At 47.0% G+C, this 14,062-nt stretch overlaps 1 protein-coding gene across 1 annotated transcript; it reads left to right on the top strand.

Annotated features, from left to right (window-relative positions):
• The first annotated feature begins 1,900 nt into the window (after window positions 1–1,900).
• On the top strand, window positions 1,901–10,441 carry clcf1 (cardiotrophin-like cytokine factor 1). The gene is made up of 5 exons (XM_036551782.1): window positions 1,901–2,040; window positions 8,317–8,480; window positions 8,900–9,426; window positions 9,520–10,054; window positions 10,184–10,441. The coding sequence occupies exons 1-5, from the start codon at window positions 2,025–2,027 to the stop codon at window positions 10,439–10,441; spliced, it is 1,500 nt and encodes a 499-aa protein (XP_036407675.1). The 5' UTR covers window positions 1,901–2,024.
• Window positions 10,442–14,062: the final 3,621 nt, after the last annotated feature.

Genomic DNA, 14,062 nt, shown 5'->3' with positions numbered 1-14,062 from the left:
ATAGTATGAAGGACAAGTAGCTGTCATTCGATGTGCATGTCCATCAGTGTCAAAAGCTTTTCCCTGGAGTTGCTATGGAACGCTGTCACCGCAAGAGGGCGTCTGGGAAAATACGTAGCTGGGACGTCATGTTTGTTACTGAAGAATGGTGCACGGCAGGCGGCGACAAAGCCCATTACAATACACAATTAGACTGTGTATTTGTATCTGGAATTAAAAATAATCTTATTCTTAACATTGGGCGCACGTTAAATGCAGTACACTTGTTATATATAGGTCAATAAGAAGACGCCTTTTCCAGGATAATGGAAATCGTATACATTTACGAACGCACATGATCAACTTGACATTATTATAGGCCTATACTATAAACAAAATGATCAAGCATATAATTTTTCCCTCTTTTTCTATCTCCATCTCTCTCTCTCTCTCTCACACACACACACACACACACACACGCACACGCACGCGCACACGCACACAAATATACACATTTTAAACAATGCCCACACTGTGTACACACCGGCACACGTTGAGTGACAGGCGGAGGTGAGAGAGAAAAATCACCCTAATCTTACTGTCAATACAGCTAATTCCAACGGAATGAGCCGGTCACAATGACGAAGGAATGGGAAGGAATGGATACTATACTATGCTATACTATACTATACTATGCTATACTATGATGTGCTCGTTAGGCTGTACTACTTCACTGTTAGATACACCGATATTCTATGATATATAATACTACGGTGGTGATTTCAGATATGTTATACTACTGTATAATATGCGCACAACACACCCATTCCGACTGCACCACACCTCAGGTTACCATATTGCGCTACAACGCTGTGTAAATTATGATTCACTTTATCACACATCACCAGACTTCACAACCCAGGCAGACAGGAATCTGCTACATATATGAATACATACGAATCTCCTAGGCTACATATCACCACACGAGACTACAGATACATATAATGCACATTACACACTCTGCACACACAACAATCTTAAGTTATTAGCCTACACACGAAAGGTCGCAGGCTAGACGATAATCAGCAGACTTGTTGAAAGGGGTAAATGTAGTATTGATATATGATAAAAACTGAAACCCTGGTACTCGTGCAGAGGGAGCAATTGAGAGAGGACAAGAAAAGTAAAATAAAGATAAAAGAATAAAAAGGTATAGGAATATTTAGTGCGACATAGATGATAAGAACAATATATAGGGAAATGGGAAAGAAAAGAAAAAAGAAAAATCATTTTAAAGAAAAATAAACAAGTTTACATATTTAAATCCATAATCTGTGAAGAATTTATAACATGAGAAATAAGTTTTACAGAGGCTTCAAATTGTAAATATGTCGAAATGACGGCCACAAGGAACGAATGACGGACGGTTAAATGCCGGGACTCGGCTCACTCAAGTTTAGTTCCTTTACTTTTTAGGCGATGCGTCAACTGTCTGAATCACCGAGCAGAGAGTGGGAGAGGGAGGTGGAAAGGAGGGTGGAAGAGGGGGACAGAACTTTCTCTCTTTCTGCCCCTGTATATAAGCCGCACCGCCGTCAGTCAGTCAGTCAGACCCGCACGCCCGTCAAGTCAGCGGATCGTCAACGTCACCTAGTCCGGCGTCCGAACGCGCTGCTCAGGGCTCAGAAACCAAAAACCACCGCTGGATACAGGCAATCAGTCGTTATCGATACTATTGATCATTGTCAAATATCAATCATATTAGGGGCTGATTTTTTTTGATTGTGTTAAGTATGTGATACAATATTTCGAGTTTTCAAAACTTTTTGAACTTTTGAATTGTGCGACTCGTCTAACTCGAAAGTCGGCTGTACCTTTCTTTAAAAAAGTTATGAAGGATAAGTAAACATAGTATGAAACACACAAAACATATTTTGTGAATGAGTTATTGATTCAAACTGAAGAATATTTCAACATAAGAAAAGTTGCCAGTGGCATTCTCTGTCGAACGCTTAAAGGAATTAAGGATTTAGTCGAAACCGGAGATGCGACACGGAGAAGGTAAGACTATCGTTATAAAAAATATAATGGCATTATTTTTATTGTTCATTTGAATTTGTCCGTGCGTAAATATTTATGTTTAACTTATGTTCAATTACAAGTGAAAACAAGAGGAGTAATGTTGACAGGCTATTTGTCAAAATATGTGTCACATTAGTTATTGACACTTTCACGTGTCATTTTATGCATGTGTTGTGTAGTTCATATTTTACAATATATCTGCAATTTCCTAAATGAAAGTGGCATGTACTGCTAGGTTTAGTAAGGTGGAATATAATTCATATGTATTTTTATACCGCATTTTCATAAGGGTGTTGATGACAGAGTTAGTGAATATGGTGATAATTATGATGATGATGGTGATAAAGTTTATGAAGATGTGGGTAATTATGGCAGCACTGAGGTGGGGATGCTGTGTTGCAATGCAGAGAACTTTCTGTCTGCTCTTTTGCTCATTTCCAAATTCCGTTGCTAAAAAAAGAGAAATAACTGGCCTGTAACTTTTCCGTCAGATTCGAAGAGGTGCACAGAAACATGGATAATTGTATTGTATCGATAATTGTAAGTTGTATTGATAATTGTAAGTTAGTCTTCATACTAATGGGGTCTGATATATGAAAACGGAAGTGGGCAGGGAAGGGGGTTTTGGGGGATGGGAGTGGGGGGAAGGTGGAGGGGGGGCATAGGTCAGACATGGACCCAGTCCTTCTCTAAATAATTGATATTGATATGTGAAAGACATCCCTGATTCAGGTTTAGGCAGGGTCTGTGAGTCTTACCCTGTCATGTCCCCTGTGACTGCGAGTCCTGTTCCATGTGTACCTAAACAGCAGGAACAGCACAGTCTGTGAGGACACACGTTGGGTCACCGAGCGTGCACCCCCTCTCGGCCCCACGGCCTTCCTCGCATTGGGCCGTGTCGGTGTGTTTCGGCCGTCCAGACAATGGCGACTGTGTCATGTAAACACGCCGAACCGAGACAAGCCGACCCCACGCTATCTGAGTACTGCACCACCAGGGTGGATACGGTACAGCTTCAGCGGCTGGCCAAACACCACTGTGCCGGACCCTTTTTATATCGCAGGGAGTGAAGGTTAAAACGCCACCATACAGACCCATCCAGTATGGCTCCGTAGCAAGCAAGAGAGAGAGAGAGAGAGAGAGAGAGAGAGAGGGAGGGAGAGGAGGTAGAGGGTTAATGCAGTACAGATTCCCCACTGACCGTATGCAGCACCCAGAAGGAGAGAGAGGAGAGGATGATATAAAATGAGTTGGTCACGGTTTGAACAGTTACACATGCTGTTTACATTTTTCCCAAATTAACATGGCCCCATGCTCTGCCAACCCCCCCCCCCCCACCCCCACCCCTCACTGTCTCTCCCTCTCTCCCCCCTTCCTCTCTCCACCCGTCCCTCCTTCATTTTCAAAAGGAGCAACAGACTGAATGAATTGAACAGGGCTCTTGTATGTTTTTTTAACATATTTATTTTTTATAAGTCGGTGGGGTGGAGGTAAATGAGAAACCGAAGTTGTGAAGGCTGATAGAAAGAAAGTAAGAAAGAACGAAAGAGTGAAAGAAAGAGAGAAAGAAAGAAAGAAAGAAGTAGTGGGGGAGATGGAGAGAGGGGCAGAAGGAGAGGGAGGAGGAGAGGGGGAGATGATTAAGAAGAGGAAGAGAAGGAGGTAATTAGGGAGAGAGGGTAAGGAGAGCTGGAAAAAGAATCCCGAAAAAAAGGAGGGAGGGTGGAAGGAAAGAAAGAACATGGAAATTCAGGGATGGAGGGTGAATTAGAAATACAGATCGAAAGAGCGGGCGAAGGAACAGAAAGTTATCTGAAGTGAGGTTTGGTAGAAGGAAAGAGAGGAGGGGTGGACAGGGAAACCCCGGTATGGAAAAGAAAGAGGGCTGGGAAGATGGAGAGACAAAGAGGAAAGAGAGAGGGTGAGAAGGAGGAAGAGAGAAGGAGAGCACTCAGAAAAGAGGGGAGGGAGAAAGGGTTTGTTGTAAATGTACGGTTTTATTGTCTTTTTTTATATCTCTGTTGTTTTTGCCATTGATGTTCTTTGGCAGTGCAGTATCCTGATCATGCCAAGTAGGTCCATTTGAATTTGAATTTGAACTCAATAGCAGGATCTCCAGGGATATCAGGGGAGAAAAGAGAGTGTGCCCCTGAGTCTCTCTGTTTATATGAGCATATGTGTGCATCTGTGTGTGTGTGCATCTGTGTGTGTGTGCATGTGTGTGCATGTGTGTGTGTGTGTGTGTGCATGTACATATATATGCCCCTGTGAATGTTTGTCTGTGTATGTGTTTGTGTGTTTGCATATATGTATGTGTGGTGTGTGTACATGCACGTGTGTGCGTATGTGTGTGCGTATGTGCGTGTGTGTGTGTGTGTGTGTGTGTGTGTGTGTTGAGTTAGTGAAGGAATGCGAATTTGATTGAGTGCAGACTGCACATAAATCTCTACTCTAACTGTATACAGACACACAACAACGACCCTGACCCCCGCTCCCTCTCCATTTCTCCCAGTGCAGTGTTAATGTGCTATGGTGTCCAGTCACTGTATCTCTACAGTACAGGATTAACCCTGTCTCTCTTAATGCAGTGTTAACGTACTGTTAGTCCAGTTAGGCACTCTCTATACACTGCACAGTATTAAACTTCCCCTAACGCAGTGTTATATTGAGATTGTGTCTGCGGTAGTATGCTGAGTGTGTGTTTGTTGGCTAGAGCTAATATGGAGTAGGCCTAAAATAATTGCAATCTTTTTTATGAAACTTTTTTTTTTTTTGTTAAAAATCATCACTTCTCTGGCAGATCTGCTCAGTTTGCTCCTAAATTATTCTCATCAATTCTTTGCCGTCAGAATACATTGCAGAATTTTCTTTAAATTACACAGCTCACAGAAATTGTATACATTTGAACTATAGGTTCGTAGTGCTTCACTGGCTGTACATTTTTTTCATATTTAATTTACTGACCCTATGAAATGCCTCATGATATAAGACAAATGGAAGGGGTAATATTTCATAGCAATTTAAGTCTTTATCTAGATTTTTTTATAAATTATTTTGATCCCTGTCCTTTGAAATGATTTTGTGCTGATCAGTTTCAATCCCCATCTGTATTTCAACAGAACAAGAAAGAGAGGGAGGAAAGAGGAGGGAGGAGAGAGAGAGAGTGAGAGAGAGAGAGAGAGAGAGAGAGAGAAAGAGAGAGAGAAAGAAACTACTAATCGAGGTTAATAAGCTGATGTTGTTTTGGCCTGGGGCAAAAATGAGATAAGTGACTTCAAAAGAAAAAAATGAAAGGGGAAAAATGAAAAAGGAACAACAAGAACCTTCTGAACTGTCAACAACATTTGTGAGGTCAGAGCTGGGGGTGGGGGGGGGCAGCGTGGACTAATAGCAGATCTGAGTGATAACTTGGTGGCACGGCCTCGTCTCTTTGCTGTGAGTGGACTGAATTGAGAGTGACAGGAGTTTAAGGCTTTAACAGGACCGCACGATCAGAACAGTACATACGCTTTGCGACACAGAAAAAACGGTCATATTACGTGCTCTACAGAGAGGAAAAGAGATGGAGAGAAAGAGAGAGAGAGAGAGGCGTAGAGAGAGAGACTGAGAAAGAGGAGGAGGAGTGAGGAAAGATTGTACTCTTCTGAACTTGTCATATTTCACGCTTGTTTAAAGAGCACAAACGGCACGCCATAGACAAGTAATTACACATCATGATCATGTCTACCTGTCAGAGGGAAAGAAAGAAAGAGAGAGAGAGTGAGTGATGAATTGTACATGGTGCGTGGAGTGGTTGATGTGGACACTGCAGAGCGTAGAGAGAGAGAGAAACGATAAACACGGCACTGTGCCGAAACGGAGACGAAGCGCACGGAGTACGGCAATGCACGAACACCGCACTGCCAGAGACAGAACGCCGAGCAGCACTGAACAAGCCGGGCGTTATAGGACGTTTACACTGCGCTGAGAGAGGAGGATTATGGGATAGGGGATTCGTTCGAGGCGCTGGCCAAAAAAAACGCAGAACAACAGGACTGCGCAGAGATAGGAGGTTTAATGGCGCACGCTGTAGATGCGGTATCGATAGAGTAACTGACCGGACTCTATAGCACAGTAACAGTACGCTGAGAGAGGTGGTTAGTAAAGTGCAGCATACATGCAGTGGCTGGCTGGACACTGCACTGAGAGAGAAAGGGGAAGGAGGGGGGAGGCGGGGGGTGTGTGGGAGGGTAAAGCACAGGGACTCTCTGGATCAGACACTGTGAAGATGAGGCTTCTTTGTGGCCCTCTCGGGGATGCGGAGTGGAGAGGAGTTGGGCTGTTTTCCACTGAAAGGATCATTTTGGCCGCCATTTTCTCAGCGAGGCTCCTGTGGAAATGGTCCTAATAGGGTCCTCACATTATCACCCCAGAGTCCCCTGGTAGCACATTAGCACCGTGGAGAGGGAGAGAGAGGGGGAAGCGGAGTGTAGAGTCCGGGTTTGGGGGAGAGACTTTCTGGGGGTGGTGGGGAGTGCAGTTTACACACTTTTGTGGGTGTCTGTACCCTTATGCACATGTATGCTGCCCCCCCCCCCCCCCCCCCCCCACACACACACACACACACACACACACACACACACAAGCACACGCATACATATGCACATGCGCTGCACACGCTTAAACACACACACACACACACACGCGCGTGCACACCATATCCTGTGTAAAGTAATGGAATTTTTCTGCACAGAACTCTAAAGCCTCTTGAGCTTGCAGGCTGTTTGTGGCAGTGCGATTCAAACTCGCACACAAGAACCGGTTCATCCGAGTTCAGGAAGGGGTCCCAGCATCCTGTGATTCTATAATTGGAATTGAAACCGAAAAAGCTTTATTGGCAGTACAAAGTTACATTAAATTTGCCAATATGTAAACACCTAAGTCCATTGCCATGGAGACGGAGTCAAACAAAAAATATTACAAAAATGGTTCAGAATAGATATTTTGGTTGGAGTCCTCGCAGTGTCCCTCAGTATTTGTTAGTAGATGTCTAGTGGTATGTGACGGTGTTGTCCATAGTGCTGATGGTTTAATTGGGGCACCGTTTGCCAGAATTTATGTCATAGTGGAAAATGAAGCTCTTTATTTTGCTGCTAGGCAACATTATTTGCAGCACCCAGATAAACACAGGGACACAAGACTCATTTTGGGATGCGCAAGAAATACGTTTGTGTACAATCCCGTCAACGGTGGACCTGATAACACAACATTAGGCTCCTACACTGCAACACTGTGTAAAAGTGGCTTCAACATGTTTCTCGTGGCCTCTGGAGTGCAAAGCAGGTGTGAACTAAAGCTACTGCTAATCGTTGCTGGTATCTGCTGCTCGACTGTAAAGAAGAAGGGAAAAGCTGGATGGTCTTGATCTTGCTGGCGGTGATGGCGACACTCTGACGCTCAGCGGGTAATGAAATCGGCATGGGAGAGCTCATGCACGCAACGGAAAGGGAGGCTCACCAGTCGAAGCGTCCAGAGAGGACAACAAGAGTGGTGTGCGGTAACAGTGCAGGAGCACTCGGAAGGCACGACACTCCCATGATTCATTGGGAAATGTCCCGTGTGCGCTTTCCGATCACGAATCCTTGCTTTTGGGTACTTCTGCGCTGCTATCACTGCTACTAGCCCCGTGTTGGTTTTTTTTTTTACTAGCAAGCTCCTTTTTTATCAATCAGTCAGAAACATTTTATTTGGCATTTTTACAATCAAAATTGCCACAAAGCGTGAAACGTGGAGCACAGTGTATTTTCCAGGGGGAATAAAAAAATCAGAAAACCCAGAGCCAGTTGGGAAGGAAATGACCCGAGAAGAGGCAGTCGAAAGGTTCTTGGAAAACAGTAGAAATTTTAATGCTAGGGCAATATGACAAAGACATTGGTTCATGGATAGCCTGGTCTCAAGCCGGAAAATCTCACCTGAGCAAGATAGCATTGGTTACTATGCAAACCACAATAATGGTGTGGCAGTGTAGCATTGTGGTAAGGAGCAGGGCTCGTAACTGAAAGGTTGCTGATTCGATTCCCTGCTGGGGCATTTCTGCTGTACCCTTAGGGCAAGGTACTTAACCCAGAATTGCCTCAGTAAATATCCAGCTATATAAAAGGATAACATGTAAAAACTGTAACCTATAGAAGTGACTCTGGATTAGAGTGTCTGCTAAATGACAATAATGTAATGCAGTGCAACTCCATGACTCCTCTGATTGGTCCTTTCTCTCAGTGCGTCATGTCCAGCTGGGTCTGCTACTGGCTGCAGTGGTGGTGGTCTCTGACCAAGTCCCGGACCCGGGACTCAGCCTGGCCAATGAGAGGACTTCGATTGAGAGGACCTACGAATTGACCAAATACCTGGAGCATCAGCTAAGAGAGATTAAGGACACTTATGTAAGTCTGTGTGGTATTTTTATCTGTGTACACCCTGCACTCTGTTATGCATGTGTGTGTATGTGTGTGTGTGTGTGTGCTTGGGTAGGAGGGGGTGGTTGTCCTAATTGTGTGTGTGTTACACAAAAAGCGAATGCAAGAGAGGCATATAATGCAAACCTTTATGCCAGAGATGGGCTACAAAGCAGCATTCCACTATAAAAAATGTTTGCTTGCATAGAAACCTTGCCTAAGTTTGCTCAAAATGTAAATTGTTTAACTGAAGCACTTCGTTGAAAAGTCTGACTATAAGTTTCTATAGAAAGTTTGCTTTCTGATAAAATCGGTGCTCTGCTGCTTCTGTCTGATTTGTCTGCTAAATGGCAGTAATGTAACGTATTACAGTAATATCATCCCCCCCCCCCGCCCCTCCCCCTCAGCTGTCCTACTTGGGCCCTCCCTTCAGCGACCCGGACTTCTCCCCGCCCCGGCCCAACACCACGGCGCTGTCTCTGCCGAGCGCGGCCACCCGCCTGGACCTGTGGCGCGGCCTGGAGAACCGGGCCCGGCTGGCGCAGAACCACAGGGCCTACAGCGTACTGCTGGAGGCGGTGAAGGAGCTGGCCAGGGCGACGCTGTGCCCCTACCTGCAGAGCTCCCTGCTGCACTTCTCCGCCGGGCTGGACGGCCTGCTGGGCTCCATCTCCGGCCTCATGACCACGCTGGGCTACGCCCTGCCCCCGCAGTATTACGCCCTGCAGCCGGCAGGGGGCCCCGCCCCCAACCCGGAGCTGCTGCCCCGTCACTACTACAGCCCTCCGGGCGGAAGGGAGAGGCAGAGGAGCCGAGAGGCCGAGAGGGCAGCGGAGAGAGAGAGAGGCCCCCACAGAGATTTCGCCTCAGACCCGAAATCTCAGCCTGACGGAGACCCCCCGGCTTTCAACCCCGAACTTAGCCCTGGAGGGAGGCAGGGGGAGAGAGGGGCCCAGAGGGAGGAGAGAGGGAGGGAGGAGAGAGGGAGGAGAGGGCAAAGATGGGGGGGAGGGAACGTGGAGGAAAGGAGCAAAGACAGCGAGGAGGAGCCGGGGGAAGAGGGAGAGATGGAGGGATGGGGGAGGAGGAGGAGGCTCCTGAGCGTGCCAGAGGAAGCAGAGATGGAGGGAGGAGGTGACGGGAAAAGCTCCGCGCAGCTAATTGACGGCCACCTGCACGACCACTTTGCAACATCGGTCCAGCTCAGCCACTCCGGCCAGCGCACTCGAACACGTGCCGTCTCCCTGTGGCAGGACCCGAAACAAGCCCAGGCACCGGCGTTCCGGGCGGAGATGACGAAGGAGGCGGCGTCCAACGGGCCGGGGCGAGAGGCCGCTGTCCCCGGGGGACCAGCACCAATCAGAGTCAACCTGACGCAGTCACATGTTGCGGGGCCGCTGCAGACCTTCAGCGTTAACAACAACAACAACCACAACGGCGGCGACCGCCTCGGCAATCACCTCGGCAACCACCTCGGCAATGACCTCGGCAATGACCTTGACGATGGTCGCACTCCATATATGGGGAGAGACCTGCAGAAGGCAGAGCCAGAGAGGCGGGGGGTGAGAGAGGACCCCTCGTTCTTCACCTCCTCTCCCTCCCTCCACCAGCGACGCTCACGCTCCCTCCCTTCCTCCCTCTACACCTCCACCCTCCACCCCCCTCTGTCCCCCCTCTCCCTCTTCTACCAGTTCGGGGCCAGGGAGGGCCACACGCTCCTCTCCGACCTGGCCCCCGGGAGCCCCCTGCCCCTGTCCCTCAGGACGGGACCCCAGCTGGCCCCCTCGCCTCTCCTGTCGGCCCTTTCCAACGCCCCCCTGCTCCACGCCCCCTCCCTCAACGACTTCTCCAGGAAGGTGGAGAGCTTCTGGGTGCTGCGGGAGCTGCAGAGCTGGCTGTGGAGGTCCGCCAAGGACTTCAACCGCTTGAAGAAGAGGCTGAGAGCCTGAGACACTCACCACTGTGGAGGGAGGGGGGGGGGAGGGAGAGAGAGGGGGAGAGGGGGAAGGGGGGGGTGGGGAAGACAGTGTGTGGGGTGAGAGACTGCTGGACCCTTACACAGTAGCCTACATTTACAGGACGCGTAGAGAGATGGGGTCAATACAGCACAGATACTGATGGGACAGCACTGTGCATTATTACGGCACTGAGGGAATGTCGGGGTCTGGGGGGGGGGGGGGGGGAGTAGCGTAATGGGGGGGGGGGCACAGAACAGCACAGTGTAGACTCAACAGGACCGGACAGTACATTATTGCTGCACTAAGAGACACAGAGCGAGTGAGAGTGGGTTAACTTGGTACAGTATGGAAGGTGAATGACTGGGCTTTCCTGTTCATTAACTCAGAGGGAGACCATAAGAGCAGAGACAGAGAGATAGTGTTTAGCACAATACAGAGACACTGACTCAGCGACTGGACATTGGAAAAGGGAGGGGGGGTGTAGGGTGAGAAGAGATCTTGGCCTAGTGCACTGATCAAGTCATACACTTTAATTGTCTCCTTTTTTTCCACATCAGATGTCTTTCTCTCTTCATCACCCCTTTTGCTCTTCTTGATGTCTGCTTTCCTTTTTCCTATCTTTTTATCCTGGGTCTTTTTTTGGTACTTTTTAAATTTCCCACTTTTCAGTTTTATATTTGAGACCCAAGGTTGCTCAGCCTCCGAGGAGACTTGTGGTTTTGCCATTCAATATTGCATTTTATCATTTTTAAACTGAATGCATTTCTGTACTGTAGATTTCAGCATGTCAGTCTGACAGAGTGAGTATCACAGTAAAATGGTCTATGTAAAAAAAATCTCAATGTTACAGTATGGAATACTGTCTGTACATCTGAGAATGACACAACATTATGTAGCTCCTTACATTGTACAACAGTTGTAGGGTGGTAGTTACCATGGGAATCTTCCCAATAAACCAGTATTGTTTGTTTTAAAAAAAACCATCTGCATATATAATGGATTTGTTGGATAGTGTACAAATATGTACTCCAGATTTCCCAGTGGTTTCAGTTAAGTTGTTCTAAATCAGTATAATGTTTGTGTATATGTTTATAGTGCCTTTCTTTTTTTATATAAATTTGGATTCTATCTGTAGTATTTATTGAATAAGAATGTTATTTATTTCTTTATGTGAAAGCTATACTGTGGTACAGTAATAAACTTTTCTAGTTAAACCGAATGAAGTATTTTTATGTGTCCTAAAAGGATACCACAGTCCGTGATGGTCTAAATCAAGAGACAGGACTAACACAGTGCAGATACATTGCAGACCAGCAGGGATACTGACAATGAGAAGCAACACTCAAGATATAAAAGATACCCGCTAAAAAAAAACATAAAAGAAAAGAGGGAAGGAAAGAATAAAGAAAGTTTTATTTCACTGTCTTACAAAATTTATGATCCCTCTGTCTTTCATGTCCCAGTGCCCCCCCCCCCCCCCTTTCCTTTGTCCCCATAGTTTTTCCTGTCCATTATCTCACACCACCCCCCCCCCCCCCCCCCAAAAAAAACGGCCCCCTCCCCCCGACATATCTCAGACCGCCGTGTCACCATTGCACAAGTCTCACACATGCGGGGGAACAGTAAAACCCAGGGAGACATCTGAGGACACGTTTTGGGCACGCACACAGGTACAAACATCCCCTCTCCTCCTCTCTCTCTTGCTCTCGGCCCCTCGGGCTGCGGTTGGAGGAGTGAAATTAAGGGATCAATGAGAATCCCTCTCTCCCTCCCTCCAAGGTACACACCTGCACTCGCTCTCTTCCTGCCATAACACCCCCACCCCCCAGCCCCCCTCCCACCACCACTAACACAGACACACCACCACCGCAACTCTGTTTCTGCTTTATCCGAGAGCTTCCGAACATTAGCAAGCAACTTTAGGGAGCGTTTACAATGCCAGCGCTGCTGTCTACGAGAAGATATGTAAGGGAGTGTGTTCAAGCTACAGTGGCAAATAAAAAATGAACAGAAAAAATAACTGTTATTTATGTCAACTATACTTACAACAATAGCAGAAGAACTGAAGTCAAATTAAGCCCCAAAGCCACCCCCCCCCAAACAAACAAAAAAAAGTCGGTCTGGCACCGACCCGCCAGAGAAATGTAGAAGAGAAAAGGCAGGAAGAAAGAGAAGGAAAAATATCTGGGTGAGAGGATACGAGTGAAGGGCGGTCTGTGTGTGTCACTTTTGCAGGAGTGCTGACACACTGTCACACTGACGCACTGACTCACAGACCAAGGCGGAGAGGGTTAATGCCGAACAATACGGACACACAGACCGACCGACTGACTCAGCGGCCGAGAGAGGGGAGGGAGAGGGAGGGGCGGGCGGGGAAGGAGGGCAGGGCTGACTAGATCTCACGTGCAATTAGCGATACAGGCCAGATCGTTCCGGATGCGCTCTGTGGCATGCACAGTGTCATACGCGGGTTCGTCCGACGCTCTGCGCGAGCGTGTGTTCACTTGAGCGCCCGGGCACAATGCGGTCGTTATTCACACACGCCCACATGCAGTCTCTCTCAGAAAAACACACACACACACACACCCACGCACACACACACACACACACATTCACATTGTGGGACTCACACGGCAAGATTAAGGGGCCACACACATCCGACAAAGACAGCTTTATATACTTGTGTGTCACTATGTATGTGTAATGTGTACATTATGTGTGTGCCTGTATGAATCACTGCGCATTTGTATTTATGTCCCTCAGATCCTGGGAAGAGTTGATTTACACTCGAAGTTTATGCAATCTGTCTTACCATTTTGGTTTCTACTGAAGCAGAGGAGCAGATTGATGTCAGAAGTTTAAGATCAATAAATAACCACAGCTATAAATAAGAGGTAAAACTGTATCTGTGCAACCAGATGATGAACTGTCTCATTGAATTGTTTTCATAGTACCTTCACTGTGTGTGTAAAATAGGTAATACTCAACATCCAGAGTCATTTTTAATTATGCATCCCAAGATCAACCTTGCTCCCTCTTAAGACCCAGTAGTGGAGCTCAACGCCCAGCCTGGGAGTCATTAATCTGAAGAGGGAGTGATGTTAAACTCCAAGCTGACTTTATAATGTTGCTGTAAAGTTATTTTATTTGTTCTGTAAAGGGGCAGTTGAAAGTCAGTCACCCCCTCCTTTTCCAACCCCTGCTAAAGCTTGTTAGAAAGTATTGGCACTGTTGGCACTGAATGATTAATTAAAGGGGTGTCTGTGTTTCATTTCTGTCCATCTTTAGCCCTAACACAACCCCCCCCCTTTTCAGCACACTCTCACTCTCAATGCTTTTCCCATCTGGCTCACTCATCCCCCTTCCTCTGTCTGTCCGTCTTCCTTTCTGTCAGTCAGTCAGTCAGTCAGTCTGTCTGTCTGTTGGCCCAACTGTGTCTGATAGGCAACACATCAATCATTTCAGGACAGAAATGATTTTTCAATACAATCCTATCGAATAAAAAAACACATATCCCCCTCTCTCTCTCTCTCTGTTCGGGGCCCCCTCACTTGTTCACCCTCTGTTTATCAATTTTCCTCACATTCCCACCCTCTCTCTCCCTCTCTCTCT

This window comes from Megalops cyprinoides, chromosome 18, assembly GCF_013368585.1.
Source record: "Megalops cyprinoides isolate fMegCyp1 chromosome 18, fMegCyp1.pri, whole genome shotgun sequence".
NCBI classification, from domain to species: Eukaryota; Metazoa; Chordata; class Actinopteri; order Elopiformes; family Megalopidae; genus Megalops; species Megalops cyprinoides.
This window is presented reverse-complemented; position numbering and strand designations above follow the sequence as displayed.

What these genes read in the sequence shown, in the direction of transcription:
- clcf1 (XM_036551782.1), top strand. An exon ending in GAACTTAGCCCTGGAGGGAG is followed by an intron (nt 9,427 to 9,519) that starts GCAGGGGGAGAG and finishes CGTGGAGGAAAG; the next exon opens with GAGCAAAGACAGCGAGGAGG. An exon ending in CAGAGCCAGAGAGGCGGGGG is followed by an intron (nt 10,055 to 10,183) that starts GTGAGAGAGGAC and finishes CTCTTCTACCAG; the next exon opens with TTCGGGGCCAGGGAGGGCCA.